At 37.2% G+C, this 22,204-nt stretch overlaps 1 protein-coding gene across 3 annotated transcripts in view; it reads right to left on the bottom strand.

Annotated features, from left to right (window-relative positions):
* The window catches only part of SUCLG2 (succinate-CoA ligase GDP-forming subunit beta), a 243,557-nt gene that overhangs the window by 141,498 nt on the left and 79,855 nt on the right, over positions 1-22,204 (bottom strand). The window contains exon 1 of one of the 3 annotated variants that reach the window (XM_014565671.2): positions 12,038-12,077. The exons of the other annotated variants lie outside the window; for them this stretch is intronic. Within the exon in view, the coding sequence (XP_014421157.2) occupies positions 12,038-12,062 (25 nt within the window). The 5' untranslated portion in view covers positions 12,063-12,077. Of the gene's footprint in view, positions 1-12,037; positions 12,078-22,204 lie in introns of those variants that run through there. 3 annotated transcript variants of the gene reach the window in all.

The raw sequence follows: 22,204 nt of genomic DNA, 5'->3' as shown, positions 1-22,204 counted from the left end.
CCCTCAATAGTTTTTTTTAAATTATGCATGTTAAAAAAAGACAGCAGTCCAAGTTGATGGGGTGCAGAAGTCAAAGAGGAATTCTGTAAAGTCAAAGGCAACACTGGCCCCTCCTTCTCTGTGGCACTGTTACGGCAGACAGGGATGTCCACGACATAGGAACTCCAAAGTGTGGACTTGAGTCTAACCTCTAGCATTAGAGTTCCTGAATTCAAATTCTGGTTCAATTCTTTCACTTAATTGTGTAAAATCTTAAAAGTCACTTAACCTCTCTAAACCTCAGTTTTTTCCCCTGTAAAATCGAGAGGGTAATAATAAATCTCTCATGGGTTGCTGGGTGAATTCAAGAATGCAATCCATGTGAGGACTCTGAACAATGCAGGCAACACAGCAGGTAACTAATGAACGTGACCTTCTCTAAGCTTTATGACTTAACATCCTCTGATTTGGCCTAATACAGTCCCTAAATGAATCCATAAGCCTTCACATATTCCTCTAACAAATATTACTATTGTCTAAATCTCTGCTAGGTGGTGAGCAATATACTGGGTGCTTAGTGTCTGTGATCTCTAATTCTTCCAATAATTCCATAACTTAGAAATTATTGTCCCCAGTTTACCGTTGAAAACATTGCAGTTCAAAAGTTTATAAGTGATGTGTTGAAGGCTATGACCTCCAGCCCATGCTTTTTCTATTATACCTTCCATTCCAACCAAGGGAGGCCTGTGAATGTTACCTTGTTGCCTGGGGCAGCAGCTCATCTGCTGAGGGCTGACAGTCCCTCAACCTCATCATGGCCTAGGCAGCGCCATCAGAAATCAGCTTTGGCAACCAGCTTGGCATCCAGCCCTGCCAGGACTACAATCTTGTCCACCAAAGATCTTTGGTTATGGCTACTGTAGCAGGGGAACACTGCCTGTGTCAATGTGTTTGGGAGACCTAGGGTGGCATTGCTGCAAAGAAGAGCCCACTTGTGATTTGAAATTAAACAGTTGCTTTACTAAAGTGACAGATTTTTTTTAAAACCCATGTTTTTCATAAGCCTTTGAGTTCAACATGCAATTCTTATCATTCAACTAAGTCTAAAATTTCAACTTTCACTTTCAAGGTGGCTTTTGATTAAGGTTCAAACAACTCAAGTTGGACACACTAAACTCCCCTTCAGCAATTACTACCACTTATACATCTAATTTTTGTTTAACATTTTAAACTGAATTTATAAATTGAATATATCCATTTTCTTTCCTTAAGCAAGTCAACTGTCTGACCTAACAAGCAAAACTTTCTCAAGTACTAAATTGTACCAGTAATTTCCTAACAAATTACAATAAAAGATTCAGTGAATTTTAAAGCCATTATAATACTATTTATAATCTCTGGGAAAAGCCTTATCTTTCAGCATAAAAGTTACAAGAGTAATGTCAATTATTCAATTAAACATATAAAGTGGATTTAGCATCTATTTTGTTACTTTAATATGCCAAACTCTCTTAAACATTATAAACATAGCAACTAAAACAATACATGCAGATAATTAATAACTGATTAGGATTAATCATATGGGTTTTAGAAATTTCATCATCTATTTACTAAGTTATCAACCAACATGTAGCTAAAAGTAACATAATAGCTAAGGAAACACTTCTCAATCCTGAGTAATAAATGAGATCACAACAAGGAACTGAGATCACCCTGTCAGCCCTGGTGGGAGGGATTTTTCATGTGCTCCTGATAGACAGGTTAGAACTACTTTTAACAGCTTCCAAGACAAATGGGGTCCCCCAAACAGGGTGGTCTTGTGGTCAGTATATAATGCAGACTCACTCAGGTTATATCACTACCTAACTCTGCTGAATTCCATCTGATTTCAGCAGACAAAAGTCAGCCACCTTCTGTAGGGCTGTAGCTACTTCCCTCACTGCATATATGGTTTTATGTTTTAGGGTTTTTGTTTTTTTTTTTTAACTTTTTAGGAATTTCAGTTGCCTTCTTACTGCTAGAGAACTTTAACGCCATTCCATGAGATCTTTTATGTTCTACTCTAATTCTTTCAAATGTCTATCAATTTGTCACTTGATTTAAGGAGATTAAATTCAGCACTTACTGGACCTCTATCAAGTTGGTGCTGGCTTTCTTTACACAATTCTTTACTGCCTCATGGAATTCAGAATTATTTTTGTTTCTTTCTTGTCTAGCAGTTAGAATTAGGTTTAGCTGTTGAGGGGCCAAAAACATTTAAACAATAATTTAAAAACTTTAAATAAGATATAAGTTTCATTTCTCTCTCACATAAAGTCCTGAAGAGAGTTGTTAAGAACTGGCGTCACAGTCCCGCAAAGTATCACTTCAACTTCATAGTCAAATTGGCTGCCATTGGTTGAAACCGAACCATAAGCCCACAGACAGCTATGCCAGGGACTAGGAAACACAGTCTTTGCTCCAGGCAGCCATATGCTTAGTGAAAACCTTTGGATTCCCTGGTACGTGAGAACAGGGGAAGCTGAGGGGGTGAAGGGGAATGCCAAGAAGGTACTGGTGCATGTCTTCTGGAACCCGAGTACACTGTTACTAAGGGAGGGAGAGAGGTGCCTCACAGAGAGACATAACTGAGCCCAGAACTGACGATGTTTGCAATGTGTGGAGGTGGTGGGCAAACAGCATACTTGGGAAACTGGTGATATCGATAGGTTACAATAAATTGATTGAAAAACTAAGTGTATATAGATGAGAGCCAGGTTCCTCCCTATTGGAGAAAGTATTCCCAAACATGGAAAGGTGGAGGGCTAGAAAGGACCCTGAGATTCGGGATTAGTATTGTAGGTACTAACTTAAACACAGTATTTTTTGTAACGTACACAAAGAAATGTTTATTGATGTATGAGTGTGTTTGTAAATGTGTGTATGTAGAACAGAATAAATGTGAATATTTTATATACGTATACACATATATATATTTGTGCTTATATATTATGTATAGATATGTACATATGTGTTTGTGTGTATATGTGTATACACATACCCAACTGTCTCCCAAAATGGCTTAAAAGCAATGACACCTCAACAACAATGATCACAACTACATGCCTAGTGGTTTTCAAATACTACCTCTACTAAAAATAATCAGGGCTTCTTAGAGAAATGGCTAATACAACAGCTGGAACAAGAGAGGTGCAAGTTGAAATGGGAACATCTTGTGCTACAAAGTATGAAAGTGCTCACACAAATGATGAAGCCATGTCAAGAGTCCTTAAGAATGGATGACAATCTACTGAATGAAATAAGAATTCATAGGTCCTTGATATGAAAATGAGAACCACGAAGTGGCAACCATCACAGAGGTAACTGATTCAGGCAGGAGTAGTCCACGAAGGCCAAGGCTGGTGGGTGGACGTTAGATGAGGAAACACAATATTGGTGTAACCTCAGAATACCACCCCACACAATTCTAATTAATCACAAAAAGAAAATATCAAATGTAAGGTGGAGAAATCTGGCAGACACCACCTTGACCAATGGTGGGACAGGTCATGTACTTCCTGATTTGACCAACTGTGAGCAGGTGACCATTTATGGCATTTTTTAACAAGAATGCAGGGCCTGAATCTAATCATGAGGAGAAACTGAATGGACTCAGCCTGAGACATTCCCCGAAGGAAAGGCCTAGATGTTTTAAAACAAGGACTTGAAAACCAGGCAGAGGCCAAGGAAGTGTCCTAGAGTAGAAGAGAATGAACAGACATGACCAAATGTAACCTGTGCTCCTGACTCAGATTTTGGTTCAGGAAAGAAAAGGACACTCTTAGGACAGCTGGTGAAATCTGAATAAGCTCTGTGGACTGCATGGTAGTAGTGCATCAATCAGTATGATTTCCTGACTTAAGAGAGCTGAATGGTGATGACAGGAGAGATTCCTTATTTACACACCATAATGTTGAGGGTGAAGACCCATCATGTCTGTAACTTGCTTTCAAATGTCAACAGTTGGGGAATTGGGGTCACAGTGATATGGGGGTTGTCTGCATGGTACTTAGAAGTCTCCATAAGTTTGAAATTACTTCAAAATAAAGTATTAAACTAAAAAAAAAAAAAGATTTTGGGGTCCATTATTCAAAAAGAAGAAGAGCCCTGGGACTGAGAGACAGATAGTGGTCCCTGCTGGTCAGGTCACAAATCATGCTACTGTATCTGCATCTTTCTTGTCTTTGTTCAGCACTACAGTCAAAATCCTTCTTCCCATCATCTCGGCCTAGTCAGTTACCTTAACAACATCATTTCCTTTCCTCTGGTCCATCAGTGAGATCCTAACCTAGTTAACCTAGTTTATGTCCAAACCAGTCACAGTTACCACAGGCAATACATTTTGAGGCAGATAACATGGTGTCTTCAACTCACAATATCTGTACAGCATTTATGAGCTTCTTGACACAGTCTTGCCCTGAGGCAGAAACTGAGCAAGAATAGAAGAATGGGAGTAACAGGCCAAGAAAATTGGAGAACAAATGTAATACTCAGGCAATGTGGGGAGCATGGGACAGAACAAAATGCAGACAATAAAAGAGAAATGAGAGCAGGTTTCAGAGATACAGCCTTGGGGCACTTTTACACCAAGCACAGAGACCATCCACCACAAAGACCTAACCTGGATTGGTATTTAACCAAAAAGTCCAATCAATGAGTATCTCAACTAGAATTCTAGACTCTGCTCTCACCAATGTAACTTACGTTTGCAGAACTATCACTCATAAGAAAAAGAATAAAGACTATGAAAAATCTCCTTCCTGGTTTCAAATCCACAGATCCCATCCTCAATGACCTAAAAGAAAGCTGGACACTTTAAGAAATACTGAGATCACAAATTGTGTAGTTATATATATATAACACTGTTGGTAATGTCAATTTAAGATGAACAGAGATTGTATCTGATGCCTATATAATATAGAGAATATAGTTATTATTTTAAAAAATGAACATTTTGCCGGCTTTTCACATTCAAATTCATACTCTATAAACATTTATTGAATTCCTACCACTCTGAGCCTTGAACACCAAGATGAATAAAACAGCCAGTGCTCTCACTGAGTCCACAGTCATGGAAGGACAGACTATATAAACTAAAAAATTTAATGAAAAGCACATATGACATCAAATTGTTCAAAGTTTCTAGGTGCCAAATGAAGTACTGAACCTTAAGTTATGTTTTCGTTTTATTCTGTTTTAAAGTTGGGAGCCCGATTAAGGAAACTAAACAGTAGCTGTCAGCTTCATCAATTAAATATATCAAGTAATGTGCGATGTATCACTTAAATAAGGGGTTCCCATGGTTCATGATGGAATACTTGCGGCACTTCTTAATAATTCACAAATCTAGAAAAAAAGAATCAAAATCCCAAGAATTAGATTTTGATTCACAGCTAAGTTTGGAAATTTCCTGACTTAAATAACCATCACTACTTCTACCAAGAGTGACCTTAGCGCACTAAAATACTATTCTGGCAAAATAAAGAACAGTTTCTTGGCTGTGAAATTCACAAGACTGTTGATTAATTCATTTGAATATGATTAAACTGCTTCCCTCTACCCTGTGTTTGTGGACAGTGAGAAACTAAGATGTTTGCTGTGCCATCCATTATTAATGACATTCCTTTCCAAAGGCTGTCCCTCTGACCTCTGTTTATCCCTCCTGGTCTCCTGTATGAGTTTATAGTTATTTGTTGTTATGTGCAATTACATCATGCTGAGTATCAGGACACCCCACAAGCTGTTAGCTATATTAACTTAATATTAGATTTCAGGGTGTGATTTCCAATTAATTTCATTTTCCATATGCACATGCAGCTCCATGGGAAGCCAGAATTATAGAGTAGCCATATGGTACCTCATAAGTAACAATTAAAACTAATTTTCTATTCTTTGACACACACACACACACACACACAAAATTATACGGTTTAAATGCCACAGAGAAAATTGAAACTTCAACAGCATCTGTAGCTCTCTAGAAAGAAGATGCCCCACTTTCCACATTTATGTCCTGATACTCCAGCTTCTAGCTCAGCAGCGGCTGGGTAAGGACTGAAGTCCCACCTGGCTGCCTGCATGTTTGTTTTGCTGCTGCTCTTCCCCAGGTGGAATGTCTCAGGGCAGCTGTGAGAAAGTGCTGGGCTGTCCATTTCGTATCAGTGAACTGGGCTGAAAGAATAATTTCCTTTTGAAACAGGTGATTTCTGGTAATAGAACTTTCCTACTGACCCATTCCCAAAAGGTGATGTCTGAAACAAAGCTGCCATCTGCCCAAGCCAGGAGGGAAAATCCACAGTCCCAATGAAAGCAGGTGATGTTTTTCAAGCAATGAATATAATTGTTCCAGGCTGAGGAGGGCTGGAGGAAGATCTCTCCCTCTGGAAACTAAGGCTAGCATGTTAATTGGATGGATGGTCCTTTTATACTTAGCATAGGGTATAATTTTGTCAATTCCCAAGAATTCCAGCAGAATCATCAGCTGGAAGGTTAAAAAAATAAAGTGAAACATATCAAGACTATATTCAGGATAAGCAATGTGAAAGAAAATAAAAACCTCAATTTTACTAGTCTTCCACAATTTGCAACTCTAAACTTGTCAAATTTTTATGTAAGAGCAAATAATACCACAGTGTAGATTTACTTTGAAGACTGCTGAAAAATGTCACTGTATCTCATTATTTCCCATTTTATGATGAATCTCCTCTGTGCCTAATATTTGCAGGCAGGACTGGCAGAGGAACTATGAGAGAGAAGCAAGAGGTCAGAGGTTTCTTCAAATTCTCATTTGCAGGTGAAAAAATTATCTACATGTCTCTTTATTAGAAAAAAAATTATCAGCGGTAAAACTTTGTGAAATTGGTATCAAAAACTTCATCAATAAAATTATAATGACTGTAAACAAAACTCTAAGTCACAGGTTGAACTGTGTCCTTCTGAAATTCATACACTTAAGACCTAATTTCCTATAACTCAGAATGTGATCTTTTTTGGAGATAGAGTCTTTGCAAAAATAGTTAAGATGAGATGATTAAGATGGATTCTAATCCAACATGACTAAAAAAGGAAAAATTTGGATACAGACACACATAGAGGAAACACCATATGAAGACAAAGGCACAGACCGGTGAGGCTTCTGTGCCAGGGAATGCCAAAGATGGCCAGCACACCTCCAGGAGCTAGGAGAGACGCAGGGAACAGACTCTCATTCACAGCCTCACGAGGAACCAACTTTCCCACAGCTTGGTCTTGGACTTCTAGGATTCAGGACTGTAAGACATTAAATTTTTGTTTTGAAGCCACCCAGGCTGTTACTTTGTTACAGCAGCCCTAGCAAACTAATACAGTCCATGCCATGCAGATAAAAGTCATGAGTCCTGCCTCTGCCATTCATTAGCTCTGTGACCTTGGGCAAGAGATTTCTCTAAACTGGATTTCCTCTCCCAAACAACCCTGCCGTAACAGCATCCTCCACACAGTGATGTGTGAGGGCAATGCAGATGAGTCCCTGTTCCCACATTTCTAACCACCCAACTTCGTGAGTAAGTCAGCCTCTGCCACTGTGGGATAACTCAGGTGACCTGCTAGTGCCTCCTCCCAGTAACTCCAGCATCCCTGGATCATATACCCACCTCCCTTTTCACATCCTGGGAATAACAAACTCCTCTCTTCTTCCAAGTTACTAAATAGCAAAAGTTCCATAATTCCAGGTTTTCTGCCCAACCTTGAGATGTTCTAGGTGCCAGCGATCACTACTGATATTCTATTAATATCATTAAACAGACAAGCCCCCCCCCAAGTCCCATTTTCTTCCTTCTGCCCTCACCCACACTCACAAAGTGAATATAAAAACAGCACAACAAACATAAAATCAGCAAATTAATATAAATACAGTTGTTTACTTTGCTCATCTAGAATGGTAGACTTCTAATCCTGCCAGATGCTTGGAGAATTTAAAAAAAAAAAAAAACCCTTTGATAGCTAACTTTTTTTTCTATAAGTAGCAACACAACCCTCTCAGTCATTTAGTATTATATTCAGTTTCTCTTATTCCCAGAGGCTACTTGCATCTTGTTCTAATGACTCCTACAAACGTACTAAGCTAAAGTAGTAAGTACCTGCCTCTTACCTTTTTGTTGCAAGAAGTTAATCACCACTAAACACAGCAGTTATTCACTCTCCTGCCAGTGGACACTGATGAACACCAAGGAAATGAAGTCAGTTCCTTGATATCTTTTGCTTTCTTGCATTAATTTTAGATTAAACACTGCCAACATTAAGACAACATTTTATGTGACATTTACCACTAAGCAAATATTAAAGGTCTTGACAACTATTTAAAAAATACCCTCTTGCCTGAAAAAAGAACAGCACAAAGCTTAGCAGCTGCAGCATCCTACCTCCTTTACTAACTAACCATATAAACAAAAAAGAGCTGGAAGATTATGTGTATCTTCATATTCCAGCAAAAGTAAATATTTGGAAAAACAAAGGTTTGATCAAACACTTCTCCTCCTCAATATTCAATCATCTTTCAATCATTCCCTCAGTTTCCTTCTTTTTTCACTCTCTATTCCCACCACCTCCATGAAAATAATTTAAATTCTTGGAGAGTTTCACTTTTCAATGGTGAACACTCAAAATTCAGATGAAATGAAATAGCTGTGTTTATCATGTGCATCTTAGGTTTCTATACTCCTGTCTTTATCAGTTTAAAATGCAGACAAATACACACATGACACACACTTAGGTAAATAAATCTAATGGTCACTGGTCTGCTATCAAAGCACATTAGAGGGGTTTCCAAAGCCCAATCTATCGTCTTTTGAAGGTCATTCCTCTGTTTATTGGTCAGGGGACTTCAGATCATAAAGTTAGACCCAATCACCAGGCCAGACCAACACTTATTTTCCACCAACGTTTTAGCCCTCTTCCTACATCACTGCCTCCATTCCCTTTTCCATTCCTATGGAATAAGGGGAACAGGTCAGTGAAAGGATGAAAAGTCATTGTTCATTAAAAGCCATCAAGTGCCCTTTCAGCACCTTCCCTTCAGACAGATGAGCGGAGCATAAACATTTTCACTGTAAACTCTTTCCTGCATAATCTTCAGTCCTGAAACTTTTCCTTCAGGATCTTCTATGCTTGCCCTAACAACCCAAGCCCCCAGTTTTATGTCACAAGAAGGCAATACGATATTAATGGTCAAGAGTATGGCAAATTACATGAAAATTTTCAACATCAATTTTCTTGTCTGAAAGAAGAAGGTCACATCTTTTACCTCATAAGGTTACTGAAGAATTAAAATGACCTGATTTTTATAAACTGCCCTATGACAACACCTGGCACCAAATAAGTGCTCAGTAGATGTTGGTTCCTATTACTGCTGTGAATACTAATCTTATTAAGGCAAAAATTTTTTAATTCATGAAAACATTAGTGGGCTATGTATGTTTACACACACATATGGATCAAATATATATATATTTTAATAGGGGGAAGAACAAAAGGAAGAAAACTTCAAGATTATAATACTTCCTTCTAGAAAAATCAAGCATATCTGGAATAGCAATGCATTTGACCAATCTCATATGTTCTTTCTTCTTATAAAAAGAGCAAGCTGCTAGCATCAGAAGTAAACATTCTCCATTTTTTGGACAGCTTTCTTCCCCTTGGAACATTACATCTGAAGTGTTAGATCCTAGCATAGACACTTTGTTGAGCTGATTTAGAGGGCTCAATGGGTTGATTTTTTTTTCCTGCTAGTACTCACTCTGATATATATTTCATATTGGAACTTGATTTAGAGTTTTGGCAACCTACAAAGAGTCTTCCCAAACAGGGAAGGAAGTAAGTTGGTGTGGCATACTATATTAGTTAAACTGGGTGGAAACCAAACACCACAATTATAATCTCTATGTGAACCATAATGAACAAGATTTCCTAAATGAAATCCTCTCTTGTGAGTGCTTTGCATCCCTGTTTTAACTGTCTTTTTCAGAATCTGCACATAATAGTCAGAGCTTGAAATCCTGGTACTCCAGTAGAAAAATATTGTAATTTAAAAAAATAATAATTGAGATAAACATATAATGCTATTTGTAACCTTAAAGCAACATTTTTCCTTTTCATTAAAAATAAAATGTACCTTGTATTATAGAACTTCTATTTTTCCTACAGGATTTTTTTAATAATGAATATATATTAGATTTTCAAACTGTGGCACCTGAAAATCAAAGTAATGGTAGTCTAATGGAATCAATCAGAACTTATCTTGAATAGAAATTGACATGACTGCATTATTAGATATGTGCTATGTGCCAGGCCCTGTGCTAGGTGCTGGGGATAGAGAAGAAAATATAATAAACAGGGTATTTGCTTTCACTGGGCTTATGTCCTGTCTCTGCTGGGGAAAGGGGGTTCATTCCACAAATAATTTCAGAAACTCTTTGATGGAGACATACATACTTTTTAATAGTTCCTAACTTATAAAAAGTTAGTAATAAAAATTCTACTGATTATAGTTTTCTTTTGAACAGGTCTACAGTAACATTACAGGATGCCTTGGGGGTATCTATGTGAAAACCAGTTATTTTATGATTTCAGCTTACCCCCAACTCTATAATCTAATATTAGTTATTAAATACAAACATTCCATGTTTCTAAAAATGTTAACACATATCACTGGTCACTGGAGTCCAAACCACTGAACAGTGGCATACAAACAAATACCCTTCATAATCCATTGGCATGAGAAATCCCACGGCCCCCAAGACGCCTTCCAGACTGCCAGCTAAGGTTTTTTTTCCAGGATAACTTAACCATATTTCTACTACTATGTTTATCGCCTTGTACTAGAGAAATCTGTTACCTTCCATAACCTGTGAGCACCTCTGGTGCAGGAACTATGCCTCATTCATGTGTTACCAGCACTCTCCCCAGTGTCTGGGACACTGCAGTTACTCAGTACAGGTCTGCTGAATGAATCTGTGACAGAGGGTGAACGGAAACCCTACAGTTTTCCAAGGTTCCACAGAGCACATCACTGCTTAAAACGAAAACACTCTAAAATTCTCATCCATCTTGTCTGTCTACCATACCTGAAAATCATTCCTTTTTCTTCTTATCTTCACTTTACTAAGGTGTACCCCATTTCAGTTACTGTGGTGACAACCTGGGCTCTGTCAGTCAGAGAGTCCACAGCCTACCGAAAGGAATCACACACCTGTCCCCCTAAGATAAGATTCTAAACTCAAAACAAGTACTTGTAGGGAGATGCTCAAGCATCAGGCCACTGATGAGCCTTTTTTATGACTGCTTCTCTGAAGATGGTGAGTATTCCAGTGTGTCTTTGACCTTATAAAGTTTTGTCTCTACTCCTTGGGTTGCAAATTTAGGGTCAATTTAGAGAAATCAACCCAAAAATCCTACAGGAGGAAAATGGTTAAATAAGTTCTAATTCATCAACTAAAAGACCCTAATACAATCATTACAATTACGTTTCAGAGGGATATTTAACAATAAGAGAAAGTTTTCACATTCTGTTAATGTAAAAAGCAGACTACAATTGTATAAACACTATGACTTACATTTTGTGAAATAAGGCTATATAGTTAATATATGTATATACTAGCATATAGAAAAATAAATGGGACGACTCTGTGAACAAATTAAATGGGTGACTTTTACTTCCTTCTTTATAATTCTCTCTAGTTTTAACTTTTTCTATAATGACCATGAATTACTTACAGAAATTCTGAAAATAATGTCTTTTTTTAAAGTAAAAAACATATGTTCTTAATAGATAATTAGAGTGGATCTTGCAAAGTAACAATTTCTCTACTATCTTCCACTAATACACTTTTTATATTTTTTAATTGACTTGTATTCATTAAAAACACATATACCAGAAGTAAACATGAGCTACTACGCTTCTCTCAATAGCAAATTAAATTAAAATTGAATTTTTAAGAAATTTGAAAAATAAAATTATCTAGGATTTTAAAGATTTAACACTTACCTTTATAATTATGGATTTCTTCCATTCTTTATTTTAATGTCTCCTAAGTACAATATGTTTAACCGCCTTTGGAAAGGAGGAATAAATATCAATGAGATAACAACAACAAAACCTTTTTAAACATAAGGTAATGCTACATTTTACTATGAGAAAACTATACCTCTTATATCAGGAATTTCAAGACTAAAAGAAACGAGTAACTTGAAAACATTCTGACAATCTTTTTATTCACTTTGCTCTTTATTCACACTCTCGCTGAAGAAAATTCTAGTCTCTCTTTAATTTATTCTATTTGGGAAGAGGTTGCTTAAAGTCCACCAGAGAGATAGGACCCAAACAAGCATCTCACCTTGCCCTGAGTTGAGACTGCCAGCTTCTCCTTTTGATCTTTCTTTCACTGGAAGAAACTAAAATTGATTTTTTCCCAGTTGAACCAAAGCAGAGGAGGGGCAATGTTTTATTAAAAGATTCTTCATTCCCATAGCATAAACCATCTTCTTTCTTTATACAAAAAGAAAACCTGCCTTTTTCTTCTTGAGAAAATGTTTTCAGAAACTACTGCTCTAGAAAGTTAACTCAACTGTATGTAACACAAGGGGGGGGGGCAGAAAAGATGATGATGACAACAGTATTTCCTAGTTACCTCAGGAAAGAATAAGACATGTGTTGATTAGCTCCCTCAAGAATAGTCAGTACAAATGAAACTCCACCAAAATGTGAAGCACGGGCACCTCAGAGATCGGTCTTCCATGACTTTCACTGTACCTGAGAGGAAGACCACAAGAGCCAAAGGACTGTAAGAGTCACTGAACATTCTTTTCGATTTAAGAAAAATACAGTTGGGCCTAAATGTGCTAAAGAAAAAGGCAACAGAATAAGGGGAATCCAAAATGATTCCTTGAAAGAGAAAAGGGTGCTGAACGTGGTTTCCCAACAAATGGTGGAACACAGCCAGCTACAACTCTGAAGGAAAAACACCAAATAAATTTTAAAGTAGCAAAGTAAGGGAAGAAAGAAAAAAATAATAAAAGACTAAAAAATAATACAGTTCTTTGGCCCCATGTAAGCCTGAGATTCCATAGCAACACAAAAAGAGGCAAATGAGAGAAAATATCAGAAAATGATGCTTTCCAATTTTGTCTTTTTAAAAATAGGTTTTATTTTTTAGAGCAGTTATAGGTTCACAGCAAAATTGAGCAGAAGGTATAGAGAATTCCCACACAACCCCTGTCCTCACACCCTCACAGCCTCCCCACTATCAACATCCCTAACCAGAGTGCTACCTTCTTTACAACTGATGAACCTATACTGACAAATCATAATCACTAGAAGTCCATAGTTTACATTAAGGTTCACTCTTGGTGCTGTATATTCTGTGGGTTTGGACATATGTATAATGACATGTATCTGTCATTATAGTATCATACAAAGTAGTTTCTCAGCCCTAAAAATCCTCTGTGCTCCACCTATTCACCCCTCCCTCCCTTCCTCCTAACCCATGGCAACCACTCATCTTTTACCATCTCAAAAATTTTGTCATAATGTCAATAGTTGGAATCATACAGTCTGTAGCCTTTCCAGATTGGGTTCTTTTATTTAGTAACATGCATTTAAGTTTCCTCCATGTATTTTTATAGCTTGATAGTTCATTTCTTTTTAGTGTTAAAAAGTATTCCATTGTCTGGATGTTTCACAGTTTATTTATCCATTAACCTACTAAAGGATTTCTTGGATGCTTCCAAATTTTGGCAATTATGAATAAAGTTGCTATAAACATCCACGTGCAAGGTTTTGAACAGATAAGTGACTTCTTTTTTTAAGGAAAGGTCATAAATACTTTCTGAACACAAACTTCAAATCCTTAAAATTATCTTGCCTCTTTCTCCCAAGAGCAGCAAGCTTTTAAAACTAAATACTGAAAGGTCTTAGAACAATTTTAGAGCTATTTAGGGAAAATATTCCTAAATCTGAGTGAAGGTTATTTACAGAAGTTAAAATTGTATCAAAAACTTATTTAGGAATGATGACCAGACTGTTGAACTTTTCAATTATGATTCCTAATCCTATCTGGAATCCTGAAATTATCAAGCTTACTAAAGCAAATGCATTAATTCTCTCCTTTTACGATTCATTAATTCAATTATTTCTTACAAGAAATGAGGCCAACAAAAACCTCAAAATATTCCTGAGGATACTCCAGATCAGAATTTTCAATTCTCTTTAAACACAATTCTCTAATACTCAGGGAACTTACTGTTTATTAGTTTGTTACAACTATTTGTGAAGATGCCTGTCTAGCCATCTTGACTGCAACTTCTAAGCATATAAAGGTAAAGTAAAACTTAATACTTCTCTTTCTCATATGCAGAACTAAACATATTTACTTTCGACAGGAGTTGTGGGGGTAAAGCTGTTGTGCCCAAAATGGAGAGGGCAGCGATGCTGCCTCAGTAAACCCGAAGGCAGGGTCGCCACCCCAGTGGGCTCAGAAGACAGAGCATCATAAAAACAAAGAGGATTATTCTTGAACCTTAAAATCTAACAGAATTTGCCCTGTTAGGTTTTGACTTTGCTTGGAACTTGCTTTTGAAATGGGAATTTCTATCCTATGTCTGTCCCACCACTGTATTTTGGAAACAGATAGCTTGTCTGGTTTCAGAGTTTCATAGCTGGAGAGGATTAATCTTCTGCCTCAAGATTAATCATATTTGGAGTCTCACCCATGGCTGACTTACATGAACTCTTGGATTTACAGCTCACATTGGAATGGATTAATACATTTGGGGCTGTAGGGATGGGGTAAGCATGTTTTGCATGAAAGAAGGACAAGAATTTGGAAGTGGGGGAAGACTAGAGGGCAGAATGTCAAGGGCTGAATGGTGACCCTGCCAAAATTCATATGCTGAAGTCCCAATCCCCAGTCCCAAAGGATGTAACCATTTTTAGAAGGTCCTTCAAGAGATGATTACGTTAAAATAAGGCCATTGGAGTAGAGCCCTAATCCATTATGATTAGTGTCCCTATAAAAGGGAGACACCAGGTGGGCTCAAAGAAAGGAACATGTGAGGACACAGCAAGAAAGCGGCCATCTGTAAGTCAAGGAGAGAGGCCTCAGGATGAAACAAATCCTGTCAACACCTTGATCTTATATTTCAAGACTGCAGGACTGTAAGAAGTAAATTTTTTGTGTTTAAGCCACAGTAAAGCCTTCAGTGCACCTAATTTGCACATAATCCTAATTTGCCTGCAAATCACACTGGTTCTAAACTTGTCCCTCACCCAGGATATTTGACAGTGTCTGGACACATTTTTAGTGGTCTCAACTGAGGGATGCTACTAGATTTTAAGGAGTAGAGGCCAAGGATGTTACTGAACATCCTACAATGCATAAAAATGCTCCCAAAACAAAGGATTACCTAATCCAAAGTGTCAACGGTGTCAAGTTTGAGAACCCCTGCATTAGACTCTTGAGAATAACTGGGTAAAACTCCAGATCTGAGATGACAACTCTAGAATCAGAGAGGAAGCAGCACCCTGAATTCCAAGGATGAGTGTTCAAATGCCCATTCCACGTAAACCAACATGGTTTGCTGTTGGGCAAACTTCTAAACCTTTGGCTCCCCCAACTTCCTCTTTTGTAATATGAAACTAATGATTAAGATTTACTCCACAGAATTGTTTACAGAAGACATGAAGTCGTATATTAAAATGAGTTAGCAAAGTATTTGGTTCAAAGTCAGCATTGGCTGAATGTTCATTCTATGTCACTTAATCGTTCTTGTATAATAAAAAGCATTAAAAAAAATTTGTACTGACTGGGACACTGGAAACAGCAGGTTTACAAAACAGTTTTTCTTGATTTTTTGCAGAATAGATAGATGACTCCTTGGTATCACAAATATGAGCTGCCAACAAATTAAGTATTACTTTCTCTGAAAAATTTGTGTTCTCTACTCATTATTGTTTTTTTTCTCTTTCCTTCCATTATTACTATACATGACAGCTATTTTGTGTGCCCAAGAAGTAACATTTATATCACACATGAGAGTTAGAGGCAGTGACAAAGAAAATAAACCACGCAATCCAATGATGACACTGCTGGGCTGTCAGCTGAACACAAGCACCTGTTAAACTCAACTACCAGGTAAGTGACTCCCTCCTATAGGACCATCTCCCAGAAAATTACAAATTACCCCATACTTGAGCTCCTTAAGGGCACAGATCTGTGCATATTAGATCCCAGAACTAAAAGGGATTCATTTATTTCCTTTTGTTCTGTGTCTTCCACCACCCTCTATGCTGAAGTGAATTCCTCAAACAAGAGGCATAACTTTTCCCTCTCAAGGCCCAAAACCTATCACTAGAACTGGTGTGCTGCACGGGTTAATTCCTATCTCATGGATGGATGAGAGAACAGATGGGCTGAAGGCCAAATAGATGAAAAAGTATAAGAGCAAATGGAGGAACAAACAGAAATACAAATAAATGGATAATCAAAATGGTTCTTTCTTTAACTTATAAGCAGCACTACTATGAATTTCTGCTTGTACTTGCACAAATTGAGTGTTCTTACAATATACGCACAGAACATACCTATTCAAAAACAGAACCTGGTTTATAGCCACACTCTAAACAAGGAATAAATGGGTTCTCCCAATTCTAATGAGAGCAGTGAAAACAGGTTTGATCTTTGCTGGGAGTAAGCTGTTTTCCATTTTGTAGCACCATAACATATACTCCAGATTAAAGCAGCCAGGAATACAGCAAATATCATACTTAATGGAAACATCCTACTTAATTGGTCTCATTGAGCTAATATCAAGGTATTAGCAGGGCTGTGTCCCTTTTTGGAAGCTGTACAGGAAGACCGTGTCTTTCCTCATTTACGTTATTAACAGAATTCAGTTCCTGGAGTTGTAGTACTGAGATCCCTGTTTGCTTGCTGACTGGCAGCTGAGGGTGGTTTCCAAGTTCTAGAGACCACCCATGTTCCTTGGCTGGTGGCTGACTTCTGCCATCTTCAAAGCCAGCAACAGTGGGTCAAGTCTCTATCATGCTCAAGGATTTTTCGCCTTCTTTCATATTATAACTCTGACCTAGCATGGAAAGGTTCTCCATATTTAAGTATGTAAATGATTAGACTGAGTCCACCCAGTGATCCAGGATAATCTGCCATCTCAACACTCATACCTCCAAAGTTCCTTCTGCCATATAAGCCAGCACAGTCATAGGTTCTGGTGATTATGGCATGGACACCTTTGGGGGGCTTTTTCTGTCTACCCTATGGTATAAGGATAGATACATAAATCAGTGGAACCAACTGAAAGTCCAGAAATAAATCCTTACACTCATAGTCAACTGATTTTTGAAAAATATGTCAAGCCAATTCATTGGAAAAGCGCAGTCTATTTTAAAAAATGGTGCTGGGACAATTGCAAAAAGATGAACTTAGACCCTCATCTCACATGATATAGAAAAATGGACTCAAAATGAACTACAGACTTAAACATAGAGCTAAAAATAGTAAAACTTTTAGAAGAAAATACAGAAGAAAATCTTTGACCTCTGGGCTAGGTAAAAAATTCTTCAATATGATACTCAAAACACAGTACAGAAAAGAAAGTGGTGATAAGATGGACCTCATCAAAATTCTAGACCTTTGCACTTCCAATAGCACCATTAGAAAAATGAAGTGACCGGTAACAGTCTGAGAGAAAATACTAGCAAAACAAGTATCTATAAAAGGATTGTCTTCAGGATTTATGAATAACACTTACTATTCTGTAGTAACAAGACAAGTCTCCTCAAAAAACAGGCAAAGATATGATTAATTTACCAAAAATTTAGACGAATGGCCAATGAATACATAAAAAAATGCTCAACATGTCAGTAGGAAAATGCAAATTAAAACCACTCCACACCCACTAGAATAGCTATAATAAAAGAGACAAAAAATAACAAATGCTGGTGTGGAGGTAAAGAACTGTGCACTGTTGAAAGAAATGTGAAATAGTACATTACTTTAGAAAACAGTTTGGTGGTTTCTCAAAAAGCTAAATACAGAGTTACCATATCACTCAGCAAATTCTAATCCTAGGTAAGACTTGCATATGAATAGTCATAGCAGCATTATTAACAATAGGTCCAAACTGGAAACAGTCTAAATATCCACTCACTGTGAATGGATAGACAAAATGTAGTGTTACCCATACAACAGAACTGTTATTCAGCAACACAAAAGAACTTAGACACAAAAGGCCACATATCATGATTCAGTATCTGTGAACTATCCAGAAAAGGCAAACTTCAAGAGACAGAAAGTAAATTAGAGGTTGCCTGGGGATGGGATAAAAATGGGGATTAACCATAAATGGTCATCAGGGATATTACTGGGAAGGGAGGAATGAAAATCTCTAAAACCTATTTAAGATGAATGGTTGCACAACTTAAATATTACTAAAAGCCATCAAATTTTACACTTAAAATGGGTAAATTAATGATATGTAAAATGTTTCTCTATAAAGTTGTTTAAAAATGATTTATAAAAAAAAAGAAAAATAGGAAATCCATGAGAAACATTCAAGTAGGAAACATGTGATCTTCAAAAAGCATCAAATTAATGCTTGCAAAAGTGAATAAACAAAAAGCTGGATTGAAAACAAACAAACAAAAAACTTAATTTCACCCAGACAGATTTGAAGAAACTAAATGACAAGAGGTCAATTGTCTACTCTATTCCAGGCAGCTATTCTCTGGATCTATCTAGAGGAAGTGAGCATTTCCCATCACTACATCCTCTTCCCGTGAAATACAGGAACATTCACGAAACAGACTTGATTGGCACTCCATCTCCATGGACAGCTAAGCCCTTTTTACCCTAGCTTTCTGCATAAGCACAACTGACTGGATATACTGGGAAAAATGTGTTTCCTTGATATTTTGACACCAAAGTTGTCATGGACATGACTGTAACTATAAACCTAATTATTCATCAATCAACAGGATGGTGAACAGAGGACAGAACACCTCAACATCATCTCAGATCAAGTCTTATCTTCAGGACAGGTTCACTGAATTTGCAGAAACACTGCTGATTCATAACCCAGAGATTCTCTTTGAGGGGAGAGACGTGAGCTAGTAAATAATCTGTGCAATTTTTAACAGAAAAAAGGTAAACTTAGGAAATTTTCCTGATTCAGAATCAAATAGTTTTAAGAAATATTTCCCATTCACAAATGTTTTGAAACATTCTCCTCTTTAAATAGCAAATAGATGAATTTAGATAAACATCTTTAAATTCCCAGAGCAATCTCGCAGAGCTGTGACAGTTTTGGAAAATGTCAAGAACACCCTCTGCCTGAGAAAACTGCTGTGCTATGTAACATGGAGATTATCTCAAGGGAAATAGAAACCTTCTCAAAGAATCTCACTGAGTGCCTCATTTTTCCCAACTGTTAATTTTAGAGAGTTTCAGTTGAGAGTTACTTCTCTCTGTCAACTAAATATAAATATCTCATATCAACCAGGCTAGAGGGAAAAAGCACACAGATTGAGAACACAGAAAACACACTTGATCCATTCTAAGAATTAATAACCAAATCGTTCAAAAGAATGTTTACTATCAATACCAAAAAAGTGACAAAAAAAGACAAAAAAGTTCAAAATGGGTAAGTCACCTGAGTGTAAACAATTCTACAGGTTGACCTCACACAGTTGGATGGTAAAGAATTAAGTTAGCTAGAGAATTTAAGAGTAAAGTTCACTTTGTGCTAAAAATAAGCTAATGAGAAGAGAATTCGTATTGAAGAAAATTAATAGTTTAAAAAGATCCCATGCTGAGCATAAAATCAACAATAAAACAAGTAGTACTTCTCTGAGATGTCCATAGTCATACTGAAGTCATAAATAAAAGGACTTTTAAGAAAACTAGGTATACTCTTCATTACAAAAGAATTAGGACTTAGAACACAGTTTGATTAATAAGTAGAATCAAGAGCTAGAAAAAAATTAAGTGAAAGGCTTTAGACTAACTGAAGGAACACAGAGAAAATAAATGACATGTGAGAAGAAAATTTGATTTCAACACTATCTTTTCATAGCTACTAAATGCTAAATAGAAGACTTCTCATTATTACAAAGCAGAGACTCAAAACCTGGTGGCATTTCAACCAATGGATACCTACAATAATTTTTTTTGAAGCTCAGGGCAAAAATCTGACAGCCAGAAAAGATGTACCAGGTTTCTGTCTTGAGTAGATCTTTCTCTTCCAGTAAATGGCAAGAATGGGGAGAGAGAGGACAGAACTCGTCAAAGTCTCATAAAGGCTTATACAACCAGGGCAACAAGATACAGCTCTATCTAGTTCAGGGGGCAGCCACATTATAGTTTAGCCAGCCATTATTCTAGATCTTTTACATGTGCTTTCTCATTCAGTTTTATCTTAATGAGTAACCGAATCCAATCTCCATTTTCCTAAAATCTTATGGCTAAGAGTAAAATACTCTCTTTAGTTCCCTATCTTAAGAACAAAAGGAGAAAGGGACAAGGCATTTCAAAAAATACCATCAGCCAACTGAAGAGAGCTTGGTGAGAGTGGATGGGGTAGGGGAAGGACATGGGGATTTTTTTTTTAATATTCTTTTCTCTGTGTTCCTTTCTCTCTGATTTGGTCACAGAATAACATTTTTAAATTGTACCATTTCAAAAATCATATGCCTTATGTTTCATTAATATGACTAATCATACATTGCCTAATGAATAAATAGTATAAATTCAATACTATAATCAACACACAGTAATATATATTTCATACATATATAATTTTAAAGGCTCTTTTTGTATCCAAGAGGTAAAGAAATTGTGGCACCTAATCAAGAATAAGGGATTGTGACTGCTAAAATCATCTAGTTACCTAATAAATATTTAGACAAAATAACGATGAAATTTTATGTTTTCAAAATGTCTTAGATTGGCTTATCTAAAGAACAAGAAAACATTTTCAAAAAAGCATGCCAAGTGTGTTCTATACCTGGGGGTAAAATCTCAGGGAAGCCAGGGTGAGGGGGGCAGGGCAGCAAAGCAGGCAAGAGGGAAAGGAATCCGAAGTGGTAAGCTGCCAGGGTGGCCCGGGCTTAGCACAGCAGTTGGCTGGCTGGTCATGGAGGATGGATGTCTCCACAGAGGCCACAGGAAACACCATGTCTGGGAACAATCCATCAGGGAGGGCGGTGGGGTGGGACATAAGATGGGGCAGAAGGGCAGGGCAAGGGATTTACCTGCAAGCTTTATCTGTCTTCTGTCTCCTTTGTCTCACTGGTTAAAGTTTGCCAAAAGTTGGTGGGACAAGCCTGAGCCTTGGAGGATCTGATATGGTTCAGATTGGGCCCTAAGGAGACAAAAGATGCCCACACAGGCCCATGATGTGGGGGAGGCACAGGGGAGGTTGTAGCTCTGTGAAAGGGTCCAGGAGCGCCTGGTGTGGCATAAACTGGGATTCACCCAAGATCTTTTCTAGGATTTGATCATATTATCCAGAGGCTAAAATTTACATCATGAAATACTAAAGTTTCCTTTAAAAAGGACATTAGAAATTTCAGTTATATATAGTATTATAATTTACTTTAAAGATGAAAATAAAATTGTTTCTTCTCAAAATGAAAATTTTCCTGCCTCATTAATAGATCCTTTTACAATTGAGCTTTCGGTAGGATAAAGGGTCCAAGTTCACAATTTATAAGTCAGGGCAAAATGAGTCAATTACAAGATTAAGAGAAGAATTTGGAATGTCAAGTGGCATTAATTTAAGTCAGGAATAAGTTTCCTACACCTAATTTAATTAATGCCAAGTGCTCACAGAACTTTGTTTTTCTGAGATGAAACCTGAAATTGGATGAGACTAACAGTAATCACAGTCAAGTACTTCGTCTTTCATAACAACAAGTTTTATTTCCCATCACTGGGAAAAAAAAATCTTATCACTCACACTGTGTGTAATATAAAATCAAGGGGAAAAATACAAGCAGATTTTAATAAACTTATTGTAGCTAAATTATAAACTGAGAAGCCTCCAAAGGGGGTTCTCTGGCCCAGCTTCTCTTTCTAACTGATAGGAGACTGTTCTAGGAGCACAAAGATATTCCAAGTTGGATACTAATTCCCCACAATAC

This window comes from Camelus ferus, chromosome 17 (genome assembly GCF_009834535.1).
Source record: "Camelus ferus isolate YT-003-E chromosome 17, BCGSAC_Cfer_1.0, whole genome shotgun sequence".
Classification (NCBI taxonomy): domain Eukaryota; kingdom Metazoa; phylum Chordata; class Mammalia; order Artiodactyla; family Camelidae; genus Camelus; species Camelus ferus.
The sequence above is the reverse complement of the archived record's forward strand: the minus strand, read 5'-3'. Positions and strand labels throughout refer to the sequence as shown.